Source organism: Bicyclus anynana, chromosome 6 (genome assembly GCF_947172395.1).
Source record: "Bicyclus anynana chromosome 6, ilBicAnyn1.1, whole genome shotgun sequence".
NCBI classification, from domain to species: domain Eukaryota; kingdom Metazoa; phylum Arthropoda; class Insecta; order Lepidoptera; family Nymphalidae; genus Bicyclus; species Bicyclus anynana.
In genome coordinates this window covers 9,740,189-9,765,579 of record NC_069088.1, presented here as the reverse complement: position 1 = coordinate 9,765,579, position 25,391 = coordinate 9,740,189, and the positions used below count along the sequence as shown (strand labels likewise).

The 25,391-nt window shown below is 36.1% G+C and overlaps 2 protein-coding genes across 5 annotated transcripts in view; both read left to right on the top strand.

Moving 5' to 3' along the window:
- The window catches only part of LOC112052210 (60S ribosomal protein L39), a 95,861-nt gene that overhangs the window by 65,279 nt on the left and 5,191 nt on the right, over positions 1–25,391 (top strand). The gene's annotated exons all lie outside the window — the stretch shown is intronic.
- On the top strand, positions 933–25,111 carry LOC112052198 (insulin-like growth factor II). 4 transcript variants are annotated; one of them, XM_052882338.1, is made up of 5 exons: positions 933–1,109; positions 12,566–12,742; positions 16,439–16,556; positions 18,523–18,655; positions 21,002–25,111. In XM_052882338.1, exons 2-5 carry the CDS (start codon positions 12,574–12,576, stop codon positions 21,137–21,139), a joined length of 558 nt encoding a protein of 185 aa, XP_052738298.1. In that variant the 5' UTR covers positions 933–1,109; positions 12,566–12,573; the 3' UTR covers positions 21,140–25,111. The 4 variants fall into 4 exon arrangements, with proteins under 4 accessions (XP_052738298.1, XP_052738296.1, XP_052738297.1 ...); XM_052882336.1 differs by having other exon boundaries at positions 936–1,109; positions 18,518–18,746; XM_052882337.1 differs by having other exon boundaries at positions 937–1,109; positions 18,518–18,738.

The following is a 25,391-nucleotide window of genomic DNA, read 5'->3' as shown; positions in this document are numbered from 1 at the left end:
AATAGATATAAACTAAATAACTTGTAGAAGTATAAACAAAACTTTTTAAAAGAAGGTACACCGTTGTCATCTCGTTTTTTAGGGTCAATAGGCTTGCGCTTGACTACAAGCATACCTAAAGAGAAGCATTTTTGAGGTCTAGAATGGAACGCGCTTGTGTATAAGGTGTTTAGATTGTAGGTGGCAGGAAACACAGACGCCATCTTAACAGATGTCATCTTATTTTTATCCAACTTCCAAAATGTTTAAGAGAGGGGGAAGTTAATCACATTATTTTTTTTTCTTTGCAGGGGTTCAACTAAGGATTGTCTCTGTTAAACATTAATTATGACTAGCTATAGTCATACAATATTAGCGAAAAGACAGTGTTTATGATATAAACGTATTTAACTTAGCAACGCCTTCAAATCAATCAGTATTTTTTTTAATTTTTGCCATTTTTAGTGTACTACATTTTTGTTTTTCAAGTCGGTTTATTTAATTATTTTAAGATAGCTCATACAATTTTATTTTTCGCCTTTATCAGGTTGCATTTTTGTGCTTTTGAAGCTGGGTTTTCTTTTGTTTTAGTGCATTTTTTGTGTTTTACAAGTTGGTTTATTTTTGACGTGACAACGTCTTATAATTCGATGAAGCCGGTTGCATACTCGAAAAAAGATGACGTCATGCGTCGTTCCCTCGCTCTAGGGCTGCCAACTTTTTTACAAGAAATAAAGTATATTCTGATCTATGAAGATTATTAAATAGTATTTTAGAAAAACGGACATTTTCATTTGAAAAATGCAACCATTCCATCAGTATTTTCTTATGACGTTGTCACGTTCAACTATCGTCAGTAAACCGACTTTACAGACAGCTGACTTTTTTTTTAAAGTTAAGTTTTCACGTGTCCCTGACTTCAGGCGGGGCGCGGGGCGTGGCGGGAGCTCCGCCGCCGCCCATCAACTGCTTCTGTTAAAAGCGAGCGCGCGCCCGCGCCGCCGACAGCCTGAGCAGCGCTTCTGAACGACGCGAGTGCGTGCTAGTGCGCCGGCTGCGAACGCTCACATCTGTGGCTTGCACGCTACGGGACGAACGGGATTTACATCGCCAAATCGTTCATCTCAAAGGTACGTCTGTTCACACATATTTGCGGTAAATTATAATATAAATCGTTAAAAAAAAATACAATACAGCTTAAAAATTTATTTTCACCTGTGTGCAGTGAGTGTGTCAGAAAAAGTGTTAAAGTGAATATTCCTGGGCAAAATTAAATGAGGGTATCATCATAATAAATCTCTTTTCTTTTAAAGTGATTCTTGAAAACTCGTATTTAATTCGTCTTCCTATTGATCAATATTTAGTAGACATTTCATAGTTAGAGAATAATTTTCATTGGTCCGTTAAGTGAAGTGTCTTGGTATTTTTAAATACTTTAAATGTTTCCTGTAGGTAAAGATAAAGGCTAGCGTTCGAATTTGGCTGATACGGTGCTGCGTATCCGATATTACTGAAAAATATTTTAATAATAATTTATATTTTAATAATAACTAACATTTGATTATTTTGATTTGATGTGAACTAACAAAATGGGCATTCAAAAAATAATTCGAATCGAATTTATGAAGATAGAAATCTTCATAACTAACTTTACTAATGAAGTGGACAGCAAAGTGACGATTGCGATTTTTAAAAACTTTTTTTTAACTGTTCATATAGTACTTAGTAGTAGATAATAATTAATAGTAATAATCTATTATCGCAAGACGTTTTGGTTTTGTTTGTATGTAACAGTACTAAGGTAGCAATTGGTATTAGATACAGACAAGACAGAAAAGTAGCTTGTCGAACAATGAAAGCTTTTACGAGCTAGTGAGTATGAAAATATCTATAGTACTTACCTACATCAAAACATATAAATAAATTTTGTCTGTCTGTGATTTCAAAATAATATCAAGTGCTTTTTATTATTGAACCAAAACACAATGAAGCGTTTTTGAAATTAGTCTGTTCGACAGTTTGTCCGGGCTAATCTCTGAAACGGCTGAGCCGATATTAATGGGACTTTCACTAGAAAATAAATAAAGTTTTAAAGCACCTAAATATATGTTGCTTATAGGCTGCTTTTTATCCCAAAAAAAACAATGGTGCCCACAGGATTTGTGAAAAACTGAATTTCACGTGACAAACTGGTGGACGCCCGCTAGTCTAAAAATATAAACGTCTATAAAGCGATGGCCTGCGATAGTCAGACATACCTCAATTTCCAGATCCTAAAATTGTCCAAGCAATAAACGAGATTTTTTTTTTGATTTTTAAAGAGATTTCCAGAGGTTTCATACGGAACCTAACTTGTCTCCAGTCGCTACATTGAGAAAAAGTCCTGGACCGCCTTATTTAAAATACGTAGCTGTATTATTTAAACTACCTACGTAACAATGGGTTGCTTCTATACAGCACGGTATACTGCTGCATTACTTAAGTATACGGCATCTATTTTACGTAAAAATAATTTGCAAGGTCATTGCGGAAGTAGACATTTAAGTAGCCCTTTAGCTTCGTGGCAACCCTTCGCTAGAGACTCGAAGTTTGATCTTTAACAGTGTATTTGAAAGAATGTTTTCCAAGCTTTGCAACTGGCGATTGGCACATGATTCCTCATAATTTGTACCATAGATGGGTATGGGTAGGGTACCGATATTATTTGTTTCACTGTCACTGCCCACATTCCTAAACGTCCTACAGACTTGATGGTAAACTTGATCGTGAGTGGCTGGCCTTATTCTTAAGCTATTACTATTACAGCATTAAATGGAATGGAATAATTACACTACACTCACCCACCATGTAATAAGTCAAAATGCCTGCAGCGCTAACGGCTTGACATCCGATAAAACTGATCGTGTAGGTCACGATCATATGATGCGACATCGCGACCAACACGAGATCAGTTTTATCGGATGTCCAACCGTTAGTGCTGCAGGCATGTGGGTTTATAGGATGGTGGGTGGCTAGCATTATTGACAGTAGTGTAGTTATTCCATTTTATTAAATTACTGCTGTAATTTGTCGTGGTTCTTATTTAGTTTCACGTAGACACACGCAGATATCCTTAGTTCGTCCTCAGCAGCAATTTTAAGCTAGGAGTCTAGAACACGCGATGTTTATGAGGTCAAATTTTAAATTGCGGTCGAAAGCGTTCATCGAACGGGCAATAACGCACCTGCGACCTTGTCTCGGAGAGCAGAGACAAATCACAGTATTGGCGAGACGGCGGCCAGCGGCAGTAAATAAAGACCCCTGGGTCACACGACACCGAGATTGCATTGGAAACATCAGCAAATTCAACATCAACCGTAAAATGCATTGAAGACAAAAAAACTAAACCAAAAATCTGTATGGGGTGCTATTTACTCGTATATACTTACCGGTATTTATGTAAATGGTCCGGATATCATTAAGGTTTTCCTGCAAACATTCATCTCTTGATTATAAGGATTAGGTACATTTTTACAATTCGTTTTTTAGTTTAAAAGGAAACCGTAGCCTTATTTATGTATTATACTTTGCATCTTTGCATATACAGATAAAACAAAGTCGGTTTAGTAATACCACCTATAGACAAAACGTCTAAACAAATTTGGATGAAATTTTGACACTGCAATAGATTATTATTTATTGATGTTTAACCCGATGTTCCAATGGGATCGCAGAATCAGTTGCGCAGGTATAGATAAAAATGTATGAGAATTATTATATAATACTAGCGGATGCCCGCGACTTCGTTCGCGTGAAAGTTTTTTTTTTATAAAACAGGAACCATACATTTTTTCAAGATACAAAGTACTTCTGCTCCAAAATCTATCCAAATTTCAGTGGTTCAGTCGTAAAAATTTGAACAGACAGACAGACAGACTTGGCATTTATAATATAAATATGGATTGTATCTATTATTTGATATAATATTCGGCTCACTACTGAGCACGAGTCTCCTTTCAGAATGAGAGGGGTTAGGCCAATAGTTCAACACGCTGACCCAATGCGGATTGGCAGACTTCACACACGTAGATAATTTAGAAAATTCTCAGGTTTCCTCGCGACTCTGTTATGCAGGTTTCCTCACGATATTTTTCCTTCACCATTTGAGACACGTTATATTTAATTTCTTAAAATGCACATAACTGAAAAGTCGGAGATGGACCATACCCTGGACCGGATTCGAACCTACGCCCTCATCATGAGCAATCACGACTCATATTTGATTTAGTTTTAATAAACTATTCATGTTTCCATAGCTAAGCTAATTATCTAGTGCTTAAAGTTTGTAAATATTATAGACTATCTGCCACGCAACTTTGTACAGTCAATTAACTTGTCAGCAACTTAGCACACGATAACAACGTGATCTTTACCCGTTTACGGATATCAGTGTTATGATTATAAATGCGAAAGTTTGTGAGAATGTATGTATGGATAAATGTTACTCAATCACGCAAAACTACGGTTTTGACGAAAATTACCACAACTGCCAAGGTTTTCATCATGGAAAATACAAAAGTATGCGCTAAATAGTGAATACCCTTAAGTCCTTAGGTAAGGACATTCATAATGTGTGCCAATTGCCCAATTTCATTCAAATGCATTTTGGATGATTGAGTAATAAACATCGAAACAGAATCTTCAAGCACAAACATACAGACTTCTACCTTTATACTTTTATCAATAGTTAGATAGTCTTTGCAATAAAAATTTTAAACGGGATTTCGAACTGTATTATAATCTAAGTATTCTATTAACAGCCCACTTAAGGGCCAAGCCTCACTATTTATAGGAGAGGGATTATGGAGCATAGACCCACAAAGCTGTAACTTCAGTCCTGGATTAGCCTATAAGCTATTTAAGAAATTGCATAGGACATCCTGTGGCACCAAAGACGACCGACAAGAAATACGAGCGCACGAACGATAATTTAAAAAGTATAAGCAAATAGTAAAAGTTATTTCAATATTTGGACGTTTAAAATCTACGTTGATTGATAGTTACTTAATATTCTAACTACGGTACGAACATTACCATCAATATTTTTTAAAATTACTTCTTACTTTTAAATCACTTAAGAATAGGGGGCCCATAGACAAAAATTGCCTAGGGCATCAAATTTCCTTAAACCGGCACTGTGCATCTTGTTTGTAGCACACGAGTAAAAATTATCCTTTCGTAAGCATAATCTAGTAATTTCATCAGGTTTCTAGACTTAATCTTTGCTTGCTTACATGCTTTCAATCACCTAGGAATGGAAACTTGATTGCAATTAGTATTAGGTATATTTATGCAAGAGTTTTAAGATGTATGTATGTACTATGTATGTCATAGTCTTTCATTTGTTTTTTTACAGTAGAGGATTGTAAAGATTTGTAAAGGGAAAACGTGATAATTTTTGTGTTAATAAAGATACATGTTTAAAATTTGATACCCTTAATATTTAATTTGTTCATTGTACGATAAACATCGTGAGGAAACCTGCATACAAGAGAATTTTCTTAATTCTCTGCGTGTGTGAAGTCTTCCAATCCGCATTTGGCCAGCGTGGTGGATTATCGGCCTAACCCCTCTCATTCTGAAAGGAGATTCGAACTCAGCAGTGAGCCGAATATGGGTTGATAATGATGAAGTAGGAGTTAGTGTAGTATAAATTGCTGGTATAGATATAATACCTATCTATTTGGCGTTAGAGTTAGAAGCGTGTGTACTGAAGGCACTGACCCCCACCCGCCGCGAATCGTCAATTGGGAGAGACGACGGTACACTTGACCCCACAACTCTTGAATTACCTACCTATCGTCTGTTTATTCGTACTACCGTGTCTCGTTGCTATGCCACTTAATTGGACAGGTGACCGTATACAGATCAACACGTGACGACGGTCTGAAGACCCCGTCGTAAAAACAAAGTCGATCCGATGTTTATTTATGAGATCATTGGTTTCAATTGTGAGTGCTCTTCAAGTATTTTTTTATTTGGTCTTTTCAAACCACAATGAAAACAAATCCAAACAAATATAGGTAATTGAGGTTACCACCGATTAATCTTAAAAAAAAAGCAATTTATGTTTCAAATTCAGTGATAATACAATAAGATAAACCCATTTCACCGCTAAGGCCATCGATCTTTCCTTTTTTAAACTTAAATAAACAAACGAGAAATATGTTTTCGAATACTTGAGTCACTTAAGTCTTACCTAACATGTTCTGTTACGCACTAATTGTTCGACGTACGATTCATTAAATGTGGGTTTGCGGTCTGGGTTAGGTACCAGCCCCCCTCGCCAAGTGGCACGTCGATTCTCTTTCAAGGATCGCTAACGCCTCGAAAACTAGAAAGATGTATGTGAATGACATTTGCTAGCGACAGGTCACGTGAGCAAGATCTGTCATTCCCATACAATTTACTAGTTTAGCGTTAGCGATAAGATTACAAAGACAATCGACGTGCAACTTGGCTAGGGGGGCCAGTAATCAAGTGTTACGTATTCCTCGACCAGTCCGACCACCCACGTATTTCACCAAAACATTATTGGCGTGAACATTGTGCGTTTCAAAGCAAGATTTTGGTACTTTTGAATCTTGAAACACAAGTACAACTTTAAAAATAAAATTTATCTGTTTATAGACAACAGGAATTCGTAAATATCGCTTAAAATGCTCGATATTTATATACCCTATTTACAACAACACAACTCCATCAGTTTTATAAAAGTACTAGCAGGCGCCCGCGACTTCGTCTGCGTGGAAATCTATGTAAATTTTCAACCCCTTCTAATTATATTTTCGCATATTTTATATGATATTATAATAAATAGCCTAATAGCTATATAGCAATAGCATTTTACAAAAATATAACTCAAAACATGAACGATTTACACTAAAACACTTCAACGCCTTTATAACCCTTTTGGGGTAGAATTTTGAAAAATCTTGAAATTTGTATTATTTTGGTAGTACACGCACCAATTTTTACAAATGTAACTTGAAAAATGAAGGAGTTTCTATACAAACTTGCAACTCCTGTTTCTGATTTAATTTTCGCGACAAAAAGTATCCTTTAACTTTTTTCGTATTATGATCTCAAATCGTGCCGAGTTTCAACAAAAATACGGACAGGCAGACAAAAAAATATATTTTTGGCCAACTCCAACATTTTTTTCTTATATCTATAATATCTTCAACGTAAAGAACTGTTACAGTTTTATTATAAGTAAAGATATATCATACAGATAAGTAGATATATATTCTACATCTATAGACCTACCGCAGCCTTAGCAGCAAGTATATTAACCTGATATCTGAGACCTGGTAGTTCCCAGCTAATTGCAGCCAACACGCTCATGCGTAATGATTAAAATTTAATGATTTAAACGACACGGATATATTTACCTGCGGAGTGCAAATTACCTAATATTTCGTTTTAAGTATAGCGATATTTTCTATGTAGTACTTTGGTACCTCTATAAACATCATTTTTAGAAGACATATAAAAGATAGTAGAAGAAGTTGATAATTATAAATTCATATTTAAGTAGCAAATGCTCTCTCGATTTTACTTCGCATTTCTATCACTGAAAGTTTTTTTGCTACGAGTGCTACGATTTTGTTTGTATAATTTCCGTGTTGGGATACTAAACAAAAGAGATGGTTTACAATTGAAGATTATAATTATAATTACAGTACACACGGTTATCTATGATTCCAAGTTCAGAAAAACCGTTTACTTACATAAACATTAATTTTAAAACGTAATTTTAAGTGTTAAATAAGGCTTAAGTACTTGTTTGCACTTTTTAGCCTAAAAAAATATTACAGCAGTTAAAAGTTTTACGGAAGAAATATTTTTACGAAAATAGTATGATTTTTCGCATTTTTCTTAAAATTCCTAACAAGTATTTTGGTCGAAATATTTAAAATTAAAACAAAATTTGCAGTTAACGCAAATGAAACATTTAATTATGCAGTTATTTTGTAACTGCCAAATGAAAATGAAAAAATGACATGTGGACTAAATTAAAAGTCGAAAATTTCAAATAAGAACACAAGCTGACAAACGTACCTAAATAAACGTGTATTGCCATTTCGGACAATATTTTTTTACATTGCCCAATGCCCACGATTTCAAGAATTTCCTCGACAAAAGATGTGTATGAGAAAAAACAATCGCACATTACAGCGACATGGTACGACTGCGAGTGTTGACAAAGCAGCAACAAGGCTGTACGTATATCAAAACGTAATTATCCAATCGAGTGCACGAGCACCGAGCCGAGCCACGCGCCCGTCGGCCCTCTAGGGACACTACTTTAGTGCAATCAAATTTATATAGGTCCTGTTCGTTGTATTACGGGCAAGGAGCTTCGCCTCGAGCGGACCCAGCCTATCCGGGAGAAGATGATCTATATGTCATGGTTTATGGTCCACACGACAAATTAGGTTAGACTACCTTATATGTCATCATCATCATTAGCAGCCGATGGACATCCACTGCTAGACATAGGCCTCTTGCATAGACTTCTAAACACCACAATCTCGAGCCGCCACCATCCATCGGCTCCCTGCAACCTGTTTGATGTCTTCAGTCCAACCTAGTGGGAGACGACCAACACAGCTTTCCGGTGCGGGGTTGCCAGTCCAGCACCTTGGGATCGTCACATCCAACCCCAAAGTTCATCGACTCTTCGAACTATGCGGCTGGGCTATTTGAATATCATTTAAAAATATTCCTTATTATCTACTTGTAGATCAAATCATGTAGAATAAGTGTAAATTAAAACTAACAGTGATTTTACTTGACCAAAGACAATATTCCTATGAGAGATGAGTCTTGAGGATTAATAGTAGATTAGACCTACATTAAATAGTTATAAGGGTGATTAGATGTTAAGTAGTTCAACGTAATCTAAAAAGTAGGTTACATGTTTATTAAAGAAAAAGAAATTGTTGCAGATAGACCTAGGTCTAAATAAGGCAGAACTAGATTTTACCTACACTTTCCAAGTTATTCCTAACTGGTAACATTTTGCCTACTTTGCTGCAGATACCTACGCAAAGCAAAGAGTATTTTTGCAAAATAATGAAACTTGAGATGGAGACCAAAATAACCTAATAATACAAAATGTAAAAATCCATAAACAACAATTTTAAAAATAAACCTAAATAAAAGAAAAACACCGTTAGTTGTCCTTTTGTATCTGACCAAGGATTACCGCAGGTAGATGAACTGAGTAACTTGCTCACAACAAACTTCTTACATAACAATGGATTAAACATGAACATAAAATTTAATATATATTTTACCTGTCAAACCTTACCGCTCCAGCCACTTACCAGAATAAAGTGACTGTAACTAATAAGAGTTAGATTGTTTTCTCAAGGATAAATAAATTCATCAAATATTTACCCACACCTGCTAACATTACACGAGCTAAGTTGCACGTTCACGAAATTTGTGTGTTTTTATTGATGCCGTAGTCTTACAGAAGAGGTGGATCATTATGTGGGACTAGCTTTTAATGACATAGGTTCGATCTATGTTCGATAGTTATTAGTACTTCTTAAGTAAGTCATAATTACTATTTGTTATATTTTTTTGTTGATGTTATTAGAATTTAAGTGGTTTTTGGCCGTTTTTGGTCAACCACTTCATAGGAAATCTAATAGGTTTGACGAATGTACTTTTATCACCTAGATTAACGAAGAAGGAATTCACATACAAATTCGATATTATCTAGACTGCTCCTGTGACTTTTTATCATTAACCCTTTACTTTAAGACAAAATATAGCACATTATGACTATGGCAAAAATATTATATTAAAATTGCTCTAGCTCAAGTGAAACTAACAAACAATCACTCGTTTGTATATTTATAAGGCTACCTAATGAGTAGGCAATATTTTTTAGTGTTTATTAAGAGAAGATGTCTTACAACTTTTCTATAACAAACATTAAATTTGGTGTTACAATTAGGTGGGTGGTATCTAGGTTGCATAGTAACTGAATTTACATAATTACATATGTATAATCAAATTCACGTAAGTTGATGATAAAATCGCATTATATAAATGCAGCATTCTGCATTCCACATGCAAGTCTATCAACGCGCCGCACATAGCATTCTCAGAATGCAGTTTTACTAATAATACTTGGTTACATAAATGCTCCAATAATACTGACCTACTGTGAATTTGTGTCATTGAAGTTATTTTTAAACACGATTGAAGTGATTGCCTTAATACATCATGCTTGGGGGAGATAAATTGATTAAGGCTAATAATATCTTCTTGAATAATGGGCATAGTTGTCCAGATTAAGACTCAACGTTTGTTGTTATCTACTGAAAAGGAATTTCCAGCTGCAGTGTCAACGCAAGTAATATTTAATAAGCTGTTCCTGTAACTAATCTCCGAGTATCTAATAACTATCCAGATAAATAGGCGACTTAACTTTCTCCACTAAAGCCAAGCAACGACATCGCTACCTCAGAATACATAATAGCCGCTACTACTTGTAGTATTTGCACCTAATCATTATTATGTAAAATTGTCTGTGAATGAAATGTAAAATTTTTTGGTAACAGTAGAAACATAACAGTAACTATCTTTTTTTGAGAACGTTAGTAAATAGCCATTGCGGGAACCTTACCCGAGCCGTTCCGACTGAATTACAAATTGTACTCGCTAAATTGTAAATCGAAACATAAAATTGCCAAGTTAAATGTCCAATGCATTCTCATGACTTAAGAGCTTGACAAAGTTTCAAGAAAGTCGTTTAAACTATACATTATCAAACAAAATATGATCTGTTCTATTAAAAAAACAAATAAATAAACAAAATGCCTGCAAGAGCGTGTCCAGCTGATTGTCATGTCGAGTCGACGACCAAAGATAAGGTTGACACTTTTCTGAACTACAAACATACAGAAAAGTAACGTAGATATGTACAAATATTCAGATACTTAGATCGGTACCACTAGTAAATATACAAAGTGATAAATACAAATAGCGGTGCACGATGATGACGATACAATTTTATATTGCACCCACCCTACACTATTCTTAGAATGAACACTTAAGGAAAGGAAGAAGCTGATTTGCATTTTTATGAATGATGAAGGTTATGTCATCTTCCTTTGTCTTAAAGCACTACAAATCTCGCAAATAACGTAGCTTTCTATTGGTAAAACAATTTTCCAAATCGGTCCAGTAGATTCAGAGATTACCTCCTACAACCACACGAACTTTACCTCTTTATATTATTAGCATAGAAGTCTCTATTTCTCTTGGTCATACCACTACTCTCGAAGGACTGGACCGATTTTGCTAAGGGTAGGAGTAAGATAGAGAAATTACAGGGTAGGGTAGGGTACGGGTAGGGAAGTGTAGGGGTAGGGTAGGTTTACTGTAGTGGTAGGGTAGGGGTAGAGGTAGGGTAGTGGTAGGGTAGAGGTACGGGTAGGATAGGGAAGTGGTAGGGTAGGGGTAGGATAGGCGTGAGATAGGGGTACGGGTGGGATAGGGGTAGGAAAGGGATAGGGTACGGGGAGGGTAGGGGTAGGATGGGGGTAGGATGTAGAGTAGGAGTAGGTTTGGGGTAGGGGAGATAGGGTGGGGGTAGGGGTAGGGTAGGGTAGGGGTAGGGTAGATGTAGGGGTTGGGTAGGGTTGGGGTAGTGGTAGGGTAGGGGTAGGGTAGGGTAGGGGTAGTAGTAAAGTTGACATCGAAATTTACGCGGACGAAGTCGCGGGCGTCCGCTAGTATTTCATAAAATGGGCAATCCTATATCACTTATACCTATTTCCTTACGTATTTTCACTTAGGAAATGAAAACGGATCGGTTATCCTTAGTACAAGGGAGGAGTCGGTGTCAAGTTACACTTACCCTTCAGTATAAAAGCGTTATACTGCTCAGGTTACGAACATTCGTGGCTCCGGTTACAGAGATATAAACATCCACGGTCTAACAGACGGTTATTATTTAAATATTATTTAAAGTGTCGAAGCCGTCGGTTAAATCACATAGGTATAAATATTCGTACGATTTGAAAATAATTTATATCAGCACAAAGCAACTTTATCAAACTGAAACCAAATCTCAAGCTACAAGATACATAGTTTCCTCTTTGCTAAGATATAACTGCTTCTATTTAAGTTATTTTTGAAATCAACCGGTGATAATTACTAAAATCTAAGTTTTAGAATAAAATTTGATTTGATGTAACAATCTTATTTATCGTGTTAATTTTTAACTGTATTTTAAGTCGAGTCAAAAATAAATGGACCTACGAGAATTAATGGCAAAAAGCATGCATAATAATAAGCTAGTACATAGTAATCAATATATAATAAAGTAGAAGAGCTTTACCGCCTTACATATCGAGGTAATTAGGACTTGCCAAAGTTCAAAATGAAGGTCCCAACTCTAAATCAAAACTGAAAAACTATCGTCCGTCGTATCCCTACAAATAGTAATGAATAGAAATAGAAGACGACGATTCTTTTCCTCATCTGTGTAAACTCTTTAAAACGACTTGTGTTTCAGGTACCGAGATGTTGGTGAATAAGATCGTGCAGTTGGCAGTGTTCGTACTGACGGTAGCGTGGGACTGCCGCTGCGACGCCGCAACGGTCGCCGTCAAGCTGTGCGGCAGAGAGCTCAGCGACTTCATGAGCAGAATCTGCCACCAGTACAACAGCCCCAACTGGGACGTTCCCACAGGTGATTGTTTACCTAGCTTTATACAAAAGTAGTCATAGCTTTAATTGTAGATCCTGAACGGCCGGGCTAGCTGCCACTGCGACGCCGTCACGGACGCCGTCAATCTGTGCAGCAAACAACTCAGCGACTTCAGGATCAGAATCTGCCACCAGTACAACATCCCCAACTGGGACGTTCCCACAGGTGATTGTTTTCCCAGCTTTATACAAAAGTAGTCATAGCTTTAATTGTGGATCCTGAACGGCCGGGCTAGCTGCCGCTGCGACGCCGCCACGGTCGCCGTCAATCTGTGCAGCAAAGAGCTTAGCGACTTCAGGGGCAGAATCTGCCACCAGTACAACAGCCCTAACTGGGACGTTCCCACAGGTGATTGTTTTTCCTAGCTTTATACAAAAGTAGTAATAGCTTTAATTGTGATTCCGGCCGTTCGTAGTTTGATGCAAAAGGCCAGCTTTTAATATACCTACCTACCTCCAGTTGTGCCACATTATTTCTCAAAATAACAAAAACTCATATGATCAAGTGGCTATCGATAAAAAAATTAAGTGTTAAAATTCTGATACAGCGGCTATCAAAGACGTCATGTTAAACTGTCGCAAAACCTATTTCCCGTATTCACTATTTTTTCATAATCACTAATCTCTTAGAAGGATAGGTAAATTACCTACCTTACCTACTAGGAGATGAGTTTTTTTTATAAATCCTATTTTTTGAGTGTGACCTGAAATATATAGCAAAGAGAATGTATTACTTTTTGAAAAATTGTTTTCTTTAATTACAAATTAGAACTTAACTATTATTTAAGTAGTAGGCAAGTACTTATCTAAAATATACGCAGCTTCATTTTAATTAAGAACAACAACAAATTTAGCAAAATAATGTGATAAAGAAATTATTTTAGGCTTAATGAAATCGCGCGACCCGTCTTATTTGTTTTAAAACATTAGATAATTTTTTCTGCATGATAACGGACTTTTAACTCAATAACAGAATAAGGTTCACTGATCAAAATTAATAAGGGGAAATATCTAACTAAATATGTTAAAACTCAATATTAATTGTACTGGCTGACATTCGCTCTAATTTGCTTATCGCTTATCCGATACCTTTCACCTTTACCATAGCTAGCTAACAAAAAACGCAATATTTTGCCTAAAGCGGCAGTAAACAATCAATTAATTTATTTTCGTTGTACAAAAAAAAAAACCTCTTTTTTCCTTAATTATTGTTTGTCTTACTAGCTATTGCCGTTTGTACTATTTATTTTCTTTTTATAATCAATTCTTATACCTACTCGTATGTATATGTACATAGATAAGTTTCAAATAAAGAAAGCAATATTTTAGTCTACTATACTGGACAATTGGCAATAGATCTTAGCGGTGACTATAAATGACCTACGTGACCCATAACATAACAATAGTATCCGCTTGACGACAAATAAGTAGTTACGCTCCTACACATCAATAACCGCGAATAAACAGATTATTTTCGTAAGTGTAAAGTCCTACAATGAAAACAAAATGAAAATTATGCGCGTATTTTTTTCACCTTGCTTGGTTATCTGTTGTACTTTATTTTATTGAGAGCTTGTCATATCGTTATTATGGATGAGTTACAAGTAACGTCGTAGAGGTTACTAAGTTAAACAAGTAAATCTTGCATGTTTGGCCGAACCTCGGAAAATTATACGGCAGTTTTTTTTTCTGTTTCATCATAAAAATGGTATCCCTTCATCAGCCACCATGTTAAAAAAGGGGTTGGAAATCGTTTTTCTCTAGTGTCTAATGGCCAAAATATGGACTAAGATGATACGGGCACGTTGTACAAAGACCTGACGAGTACCTATGTGGTAATAAAGTGCCTTTCCTTTGCCACGCAAAAAAATCTCTGACTATGTACTGGAAGAAAAATAGCCATGTCAGCATTTGCTACTATTACACACTATTTTCACATGATTCAAAAAAAAATTGCATAGCTTGTTGATAAAAAAGAGAAGAAGTGTTAGCCCAAGTATGGTTCCCTGGAGAACACCAAAATTTAAGACCTCTTGATTTTCAGAAATTGTGTTTGATGAACTTATGTTGTAATTGTGTTTGGTTTTCCTCTTATGACTATTTCCTCCAACGGACCGACAAGAAATGAAAGATTGAATAGAAGAAAAGAGATTGAAGTTTGAGCTCTACAAGAGATTGACGGTTTCGAGATAAACACCTTTAGAATCTTTAAACTAGAGTTTGTTGGCGTATTTATCAGTATATCGGGATTTTTTTTAATCCATCCTTATACCTATCGATAGTTATTAATCATAATCAATCGCGGTTGTGTGTTGCTAATTGTAGGTGGCGATAAATGACTTTTTTATCAATCTTATGCACGACCTCTTGATTGTTTACATCTCATACTTAATCATAGGAAAAACAAACTCAGCTTGCTCACCCTCTTATTTAATAGTGACCCCACATAACTACATATATCGACAAATCAGACACGATACGATTTCGTGATATAGGTACACATAATAAAATGATAGATATGTTTGTACATCATCAAATAGGTGAATGAATGATTTTTTATTAAAATGACAATTTTAATCTAGTCCCATCTGTCGTTAAATCACGATTGAGAAACAAACATCCATAAAAAAATTGTTGAGTTTCTGAATTTTTTTTGCCCAACCTTTTTTTTTCGTTCTGTAATAATCTGACGCTCGCTATGCAGTGTTCTTTCAGAAAACATTAAATATGAATGGAAGTCCTTTTCAAGCGAGGGCATGAAAAAAGGAAATATTTTTGATTTATGTTTGAAGAGAAAGAAGTGTTTTCTATTTTCCTAGCAATTTTTTATTTTTTTTATGTTTTAAAATATAGCCTTTTCTAAATATAGTTCTTTGGTTAAAGGATTTTCAAAATCGTATCTTAGATATATGAATGTAGATTCATAGATTAGGTAGGTACCCCCTGCAGGATATCTACTATACAAGACAGGTTGTAGAATACCTGTATGTCTATATTCTAAAATATGGTTAAGTATAAAACCGTCTAGAAGGCAGAAGTCATGAACATGTGGTAGTATACATTTACATAATAATATGAGCCAAGGGCGTAAGTAACGGTAGTTATAGTGGAATTTTCCAATCTAAAAATGGGCTAGATTATTGGTAATATGGACGTCGTAACTTGTACATTTTTGATAAACTTTTCAATGTAGATAGTAAACGTTATTTTTAATTTACGATTCGATAAGATTCAAACCATTTATTTTTTATTGTTAATATACTATTTATAGTTTTCATTTCGCTCTTATTACGAAAACAGATAAGTTAGGTACATAGGTACAAGAAGAGATAGCTTTATACTTACCTATAATTTTGCCGGTGTCCGGTTGACCATTAGATTGCAAAGGTCACAGATAAAATCTAAGCTATCATAAGAGCTATGTATTTATGTATAAACATAAACTGTAACTAGGGATGAGTCGCTAGGTAGATAGATAGGTACATTAAAGATGTCGTCATTCATCGATATAGAAAATCTCAATATACCAGCGGTTCAGGTATCGAACTTTAATCTTTCTCCCAAGATTCGAACCCACACCCTCCGGAATCGGAGGCAGGTCATAACTCATATCCACAAGGCTATCACGGATTACTCGGTATACTTATTGTTTATTTTTTAATAATAATGTTTTTTGCAGTTATAGAGCAGCCCGCAGCGGTCGTTCGTCGGAAAAGACGAACCGGCATCGTGGACGAGTGCTGCGTCTACGGCTGCACGTGGGAGCAACTCAGCTCGTACTGCGCGATCAGTGCTAAGTACGTAATATACGGAATATTAATTTATTTATTTATTTGGACCACCAACAAAATTATATGAACACAGACAAAATATTTTACAAATAAGGGTAGCTTAACTTGTAGAATAGGTCTCTCTACTCGCTTTCTGGCCCATAAACTAAAATAAGCGTTGCTTGTGATAAGGTCACTACAACAGCTGATAGGTAGGTACATTATATGATATAATATAACTGTCATAAATATCTACATATTATAAGCTATTCACAGATACTGTAAAAATCCATAATCACACAAATATTTTCCCGTTGTGTGTAAATCAGCAATTTAGTAGAGCTTGGAGAAGTATGCTAATTTCTGCTGCCAGGAACCATTGCTGTGTTCCATTCTGAAGGACGCAAGCAACTAATCACAAGAGAGCTATCGGCGACAAACAGAGTTTTAACCGCTTAAAGATTTTGGTTATTTTGTTTGCGCGCCATCTTTGCAGTTTGCACTAACTCTGCACCTCTGCAACTCTGCACATCTGCACCAACTTCATTACGGCACTATAAATTACCTTGAGGCAAATTGTACACTACTAGTTAGGCAGTCGAAGCCAAGTTAAAACAAAGGCCTGGTCGGCACATGCGTAAGATGTGAGAGAATCAAATTCAAAAGTCATTGTTTTTATTGTTTGAAACTTACGATTAAGATTGTGTAACCTACCTGATTGTGTAGGTAGGTACAATCTATCTCTTTGATTAAAGTAACTACTAGCGGACTAAACTTTCAACTACCCCTACCCTTTTTTTAATTTTTTCTGCCATAAGTACCTTCTCCTGACAATAACAAACACTTAAAAAAAATGGTGAAATCGGTCCTGCTGTTCACGCGTGTTGGTGTGACCAAGGAATATATGGATTCATTTTTATATACCTATATAGATTAGCAGTTACGTTGTGTTGCCAAAAGCACGCGGTCAATATGGAATAGCATAGCAACAAAAATGTTAAAAAGTACGAGTATATTTAAGACCGGCCGTCCCCAAATCCAACATCCGGGTGCTACGATCTCCTTGCACCATAGGTAAAGACAAATCTGGACTACACAGTACCGCGCTACCTAACCGCATATATGCGTGGTGATATAAAGTTACTTATCTAAGTTGAATTTGGCCACAGAACTCAAGAATTCAGAACGAGTACTGTTTCAGTCTGTGCAGGCCCTTAGTGAATGAATGGCTATTCACTTATTGTAGGACTTTCATCATCATCATCATATCAGCCGATGGACGTCCACTGGACATGGGCCTTTTGTAGGGACTTCCAAACATCACGACACTGAGCCACTTGCATCCAGCGAATCCCTGCGATTCGCTTGATGTCGTCAATCCACCTGGTGGTGTCTCGACCAACACTGCGTTTACTTCGGACTTTATTCGAATATTTACGAAGCTTTTGTATAATATTTCATTAGGTATAGATACAGGATACAGGTAGATAAATTAAAAAAAAAAATAATTAAACAAATGAAAAAAACCCGACTGCATAAAGTATAAAAATACTGAAAATATAAAAAACAAGCTCAGTCCAGAAGTCGATACCTATTCAAAATAATGTAGAATAAAATCATTCTATCCAATATCTAAGGTCCCGACTGTTTTTTTTTCTTTTCAGTAATTTTATACTTTATTGTATCGGGTTTTTTATTTGTTTAATTAATTAATTTATTTCACACTTTTTAGTTACGATAGATGGTTAATTTCGGATTTATTTATTACGTTTATTACAAAGTACGATAATTTATACGTCCAACCGAGGTTAAGCAAGTGAGACAAATCTAACGATATCCTAATACGTAAATCCGTTCAGTGGTTTGGAAAATATGAGGTAATAAAGAATATTACATACATACACACATAAAAGATACGCGCGAAAAACATAACCCTTCTTACAGTCGGGTAAAAAAAAACCAATACCTAACAAACATTGTGTGGTCAGATCAGAATCGCCACTGGACTCCATGGAGGCGCACATGATTGCGGACCGGTCGGCGGAGGCGGTGGTGTCGCCGGCGGTGCTGGGCGAGCCGCTCGCGGGCGAGGACCCCCGGCGCGAGGTGGGGCGCAGGCGCAGCGGGTACGGGCGCGCACGAGCACGGGGCCGCCGGTGTCGGTGCCGACGCAAAAGGCGCTCGGGCCGCCGGCGATCCTCTCTCATGGGTAACATGGTGTGTCTCGCCTCCGCCGCTCTCTTGTTCTCCGCGGGTGACGCTGACGCGGCCACTCGTGTGTGTATACAGTGGCGTGCACAAAGTTATTGACTAGGCATTATACGTCAAAGTTATAAAAAATAGAAAATTCCTTCAAAAGTCCCCAGAATAGAAAATTCCTTTAAATGCACGCCACTGCTTGAAAATGTAACCCAAAGGTTGTGAACACCGTTAGATTATAATATGACAGAAAATTGTGCACTGCACTATTCACATAAAATTATAATGTTCAACTACCGAATAGGTTTCGACTTTCGTTGTAGTTTTAAGTGGTTTAAATAGTTTACAATTTTCTGTCGGTTAAAATCAAACGGTGTTAACAAACTTACCGGTGACAGGACATAAAGTTTAAGTTCTACCATGTCTCAATACCAATTGGAATACCGAGATATAAATTAGCTTATGTATATTCCAAACTATTATATGCTATCCTTATGCAGATCCGTTTAACGCGAATGATATGATGTAACCTTTGTTTTTATATTCCTAATATAAAACTAGACCACTTCTTTTTCTAACTAAAGTAAATACCTCTATAGATTTTTTTAGTCGTGTATAATAGCTTTATTTTAGCGTGTCGTTGTTGAATCTACAATCTGCTTTAAATTACAAATAGTTAAACATTGGATTAAAATGATTTTTACATACACAGAGAGAACAAGAAAGCGGTTACTAACACTCATATTAACGCTTCTTGCATGCTAACTAATCACTGCACCTAACAACTGGTAAATCATCTTTCAATGAATGTGCCTGTGACTCACTTATCACCTCATATCTTAAGCCCAAGACATCGATCAAATCAAGAACATATTTTTATCATATGGTCGCATAATATCGATTTTTTCACATTACCATATCCTTGATTTTTAAATATTCACACAAAATGTTATACCATACCATATACTTGAGCTTGAATTAGTTAAGTAGCAGATAAGTTGGGGTGACGAACTATTACGATCCAATCATCTGTAATATTATAAAGAGGTAAAGTTTGTGTTGTAGGGTGTAATCTCTGGATCTACTAAACCGATTTTGAAAAATAATGTAATCTCTATCTAAATCTAATGTACCACTAGAATGCCACGTTATTTGTAAATGCCATAGGCTATATTTTATCCCCCATATTCTCACGGGAACGGGAACTACACATGTGAAACTGCGAGGCGTCGTCTGGTAGCAAACAAAACTAGTATAAAAACCGCACGAATTCAGTTATTTCTGCAGGAATTCTTTAATTTCCGAGATCTCCAGGATGCAATTTATCACTGTGCTAAGTTTTTTCAAAACCGGTTCAGCGGTTAAGCCGGAAATAGGTGACAAACAAACTCACTTTCGCACTTATAATATTAGTTATGATTTTCATGGCTCAGAGCTAAAAATATTCCACTAAGTAATTATTATATAACTGATAAAGATAACGTAGATCATTAATTATAAAAAATATACATATCCACCTACTCGTATAGTGTTAATAAGCAGCAAATAAACATACTTATAATGAATCTGCGAGCAATTAATTAAATTGCCATGACCTCTGACCAACTTCAAGGCCCGAAGATCTATTCTAATGTTGATAAAATTATGTAGTTAAAAACAGTCATATCGTTTCACTAGTGGACGCTCGCGACTTCGACCGCCCTAAGGCTTTAATTTCCTCTTTAATCCCGCCCTCACAGTAGTATCGCTGTAATTATGGAGTAACTTCTCCCGTTTTCCCAACATTTCCCTTCGCTGCTCTGCTCCTATTGATCGTTGCGTGATGAAAAGTATACTATACAGGAGTATGAAGAATAATTGTACCAAGTTTCGTTAAAATCCGTCGAGTAGTTTTGGTTTCGGTAACGAACATACAGACAGACAGACAGACAAAAATTTTACTGATTGCATTCCTACCCTATACCCTAGGGTAGGAATAGTTTTTTTATTACGGTAGGGGTAGGGTATGTAAAAAAACTCCTTAAGGACCATCCTCGTACAAATAATTCTAAAAAAAGAATTGGCTAAATCAATTCAGCCGTTCTCGAAATTAACAGCTGATTAAGATTCCAGATTCATTTTTATATGTATAGATATCAATTTACAATTGATAAAATCAGCTTTCTTAGTACCCTTAACACATGGCTATAGGCTTACCTACTTTGGGGCTTAGTGATATTTGTATATTTATTTAAAAAAAAAAAAGTTAACAATAGTTGTTTATTGTTGGACAGGGATTAGTAAGCAATGCCGCGCGCGCTGCTCCCGTCCTGGGCACGGTCTCCCCGCTGCTGACGTGGGGCCGGACCCTCAACACTGACCTGCCGGCGGTGGAGCGCGACCGATACGCCTACGTCGCTGTCTACACGTAAACTTATCGAAGCTTATTATCGTTACAACGAAGTAAACAACAGACACGCGTGTTAGTGCACCGACCGCGTGTTTATGTATCGTCTTAAGCGCCGTTTAGACTACACGATGAATAAGGCACTAATTTTAGATCTTTACTAGAGCTACCGATGAGGTATTCTGAGCTACTAAATGCGTAATTTAGTCCAATGTCCCGCTAGTCCGAAAGGTCCGAAAGGTCCTAGGGATTGATTCCTACGAGTATGTGAGGCTATAAAAGATTTTCTTCCAAAAAATTTTCAATAAAAACTCTCAGACCTGAGTCGGTTCGGTAACTTCGTAGACCCACGTGCCTCGGAGACTACGTTAAGCTGTCGGTCCCGGTCATTATACCATCAGATAGTAATCGTTAAAAAATCAATCATTATGCCATCTCCTATAAGGAAGGCTGGCCCTTTAGTGGACCGGGCCCACTTAATGCCTTATATTTATCATATAGTCTACAATGGACGACTTTATATGCGGACCATACATAGTCAGTCAGTAAATCACGATTGCAATCGTCAGGTCTTAATCACAATCACAGATCATAGCTCCTCTGTATTGTGATCAGAAGCATGAATACAGTGGCTTCACTTTGACTTCTGAGGATGGGACCATGTATTAAATAACGAATAATACACCAGACACTCACGACCATGTTAACCTCTTAGAAATATGGGCAGTGTTAAAATATCGAAATATGGTTTTGGTATGGTTTCGATAGTTTTTACTGGATGTTTAACTTGATCGTGTGTAGTTGGCGTTAGATGACTTCTGAAATCTCGGTCTCGCTGACTGGGGACTGGCCCGCCGCGCCAGTATTTTGCCAGCTCTGCCATCCTATAGTTACGCCACTGGATGAATATGTCAATCCACTCTGTAATCTATCAATCTGGATTGTGATTATCGTATTGATTGTACATAGTGATCGAAACTGACGGTACCGTAACGCCGGCCATATCCTTACTACGAGTTTGCACGACTAAAGTGTCTTTCAGATAGCATGGTGCGGGTGACAGTTCGTTTAGATCTTGAACGTTAACGCGTTTCGCGATAATAGTACCTACGTATTATGGACGTCATAAGGCAATTGTCACCCCCTACCAATGCTATCAGAAAAATACTTTAATGGTTTTTCGTGAGTAGATATTATGTATGTCAAACCTTTCTATCATGTTATGTAGGTACATACGTCCTAAGATTTCTAACGTGGAAATCGATATAGAATTTAGTTTTGGAAAGCTATTTAAAATATCGTATTAAGGGTGTGGCCAACATCAGAACAAATAATGTTCTATAGCGTAATATTTTTTTTTAATTTAATAGTAAAAGTTGTAAATAAATGTTCAATATCAAAATTAGTAGGCAGATATGTGTAATCTTCCTATATTTTATACAGGAAGAAAATTTTTTTAGTGCGGATATTTTTATATTTTGTACATAAACAAAATTTAATGATCACGTATTTTTTCTTTTTTTTTTTAACTCAAAAATAACAAAATTATCGTTAGCTAAAGTTATTTACTTTTGAACAGAATTTTAGGGTCACCCTATTGTGCGTTTATTTTATTTTCGTTTGATACCTAAAGGACGTCACCAGATCACTTTTAAGCTGAATATATCTTGTTTAGTAATAATATGTACATTATTTTGTTATTTTAGAGACATAAATTAAAAAAAAAAATTACATAAAATGTATCGAACTGTTTGTAGATTTATATTCTATTAATGATACAGAACCACGAAAAAAAATATCCGCACTAAAGACCGAATCACCCTGTATATACTAATATAATAAAGAGGTAAAGTTTGTTGTGTTGTAGGGGATAATCTCTGGATCTACTGAAACGATTTGAAAAATTCTTTTACTAGTAAAAACCCACATTATTGGCGAGTGTCATAGGTAGTCTATATTTTATCCTCGTGTTCTGACGTAAATGAGCAATACGCGAGTGAAACCGCGAGGCGTCGGTTAGTTTGGTAATAAACTATAGTCTGGCAAGTTCGTCGGTGAAACTCCCATGATATTTGGTGACGGGGGGGAAAGACTGCGCGCGCTTTTGTCATTCATCGCTACACGCCCCCCGGCCCGCGCGGACCGTTGGGAGTGTCCGATAGTCCACGTGGTCGTTACGAACGAAGTTGCCAAGCTATAGAACTCGCTTCGTTAGTGACGCAGTAGTCTAAGATGTACGCACGCTTAGTTGGTAGGAGTTTACCAGTTGCCGCAATGCACTTTAGTCGTATTTAGCCCCAACCAAAAGCAACCAGTTCCATTTTACCAATTTAGAAATTAGAATTTTAAAATTTAGCCCCAACCGAGAATGGAACCCGGGACTTAGGCACACCGCTGCACCAGGGAGATAGTCAAAACCTCTTTACCTGAACAAGTATACCGAATGTAAGCCCGGCACAAAAAGAATTTTGATGAAACAGTGCCTTCCTAGCATTTTGTTCAAGTAAATTTATTACATAGGACATTGGTGCTAATATGGTTGAATAATATACACAAATCTGGTAACTGCATTTTCAGGTTTAAATTCTGCTTTAATCTATGTCTGTACTAGTTATTACTATTACTTTAGACCTGACTTTGTATAGTTCTGATTTGTCTAAAACCGATACAGCATAATGTTTTTAACTGTAAAAAATTGTTTTTTTAAAACGCCTTTTTGTGAGAGTAACGTGTTTTTAAAACATTTTAATTTGGAAATAAGTATCGTGCGTTTTTCATATTTTAAAACACTTACAAAGTATTAATGAATGTTAATTAACTTATACTAAATAGTATCTGGTTCTGGTATCTGGTTTTTTGATATATCCTGCATAATATACCTATGATAAATATACTATGAAAAAAAAAACATTCATCAATACTTAACTTTTTAATATGATTAAGGATCTTATTCTGGTAAAAACGTTATTCTGGTAACGAGTCGAAATAAATAGTTGTACTTGTAACTAATTAACAACAATGAATATTATAATATAACAAGCGGACGCCCGCGACTTCGTCCGCGTGAAACTCGATGTTAACTTTCGACTACCCCTACCCTACCCCTACCCTACCTTACCCTTTCCTATTCTACCCCTACTCTATTCTACCCCTACCCTCAAATTATTTCTGTCATAAGAACCTTCTCCTGACAATAACAAACACATGAAAAAAAAAGAAGTGAAATCGGTCCAGCCGTTCACGCGTGAGCCGTTCATGAGTGACGTGACCAAGGCATATATGGATTCATTTTTATATATATATAGATATAAAAACTACGCATTCCAAATTGAAGTAGATTGAATTTATATGTAACTTGTGACTTGTGAGGTGCATTCATACAAGCTACCAAACACTTTGGACTTTTTTTTTTGGACTGGTGTTGCATACCATATATTTAGACAAAGATGTCAAAGGACATTGCAAGTACAAGTGACATTCTCAGTAAACGTCAGGTCAAGAGTACCCTAAATAGATGAACTTGTTTGACACGATTAATGAGAATGGAAAAAGCAAGGGAGATATGCAAGGATCATAGAAAATTTAAGCATGTGGCACGCTCCACTTGGCTCCTAATTGAATGCACCCTTAGAACAATGAATCATGAATTATTGTGTATACTTAGTTCCAGATGCAAATTTTGTTTCAAATAATATTATGGTTTCATAACAGCCTACGGTAAATGGTGTCCATAGTAAAAACTGAGCACAAAAAGATGTATTTTGAAATTATGATCATTATATTTTGTAAGGTCTATATAATCAATTCACCTACCATATAAGGTTAAAAGATCTCTAAAGCATCTGTGATAATAATTGCAATCAATAAAAATAATTCTTTAATTTATAAACAACTAGCTTTATCAAATTAGATTAAAGTATTTCTCTGACATGTTTGTAATTTGTGTATGTGTTTAAGTTGTAGATGTACATGTTTAAATATAATGTGACTGATTAAATTGATGTTGTTTGATTTTTGTCTATTATGTATATCCCCAAGAAAAACTATACTTTAAAGATTCCTGAAAGATAATTGTTTTTGTGACTTCATCTGCCTAAAAACTATAATATTTTTTTACACTGCACATATAAAATTTCTTTTTAAATTACTTTATCTATGGTTGACAACAGAAGTTTACCTGACAGTTTTGCTCATATAGAAAAACTGTCAGGTAAACTCAGCTCAGCTGCTTTTGCAGTGAGAAAAATAAGACAGTTTACTGATGTTGATACAGCTAG

Coding starts and splice junctions, on each gene's coding strand:
- LOC112052198 (XM_052882336.1), top strand. CDS start 12,574: ATGTTGGTGAATAAGATCGTGCAGTTGGCAGTGTTCGTACTGACGGTA. Junction 16,557..18,517: donor TACTGCGCGATCAGTGCTAA/GTACGTAATATA, acceptor TTGTGTGGTCAG/ATCAGAATCGCCACTGGACT. Junction 18,747..21,001: donor CCTCTCTCATGGGTAACATG/GTGTGTCTCGCC, acceptor ATTGTTGGACAG/GGATTAGTAAGCAATGCCGC.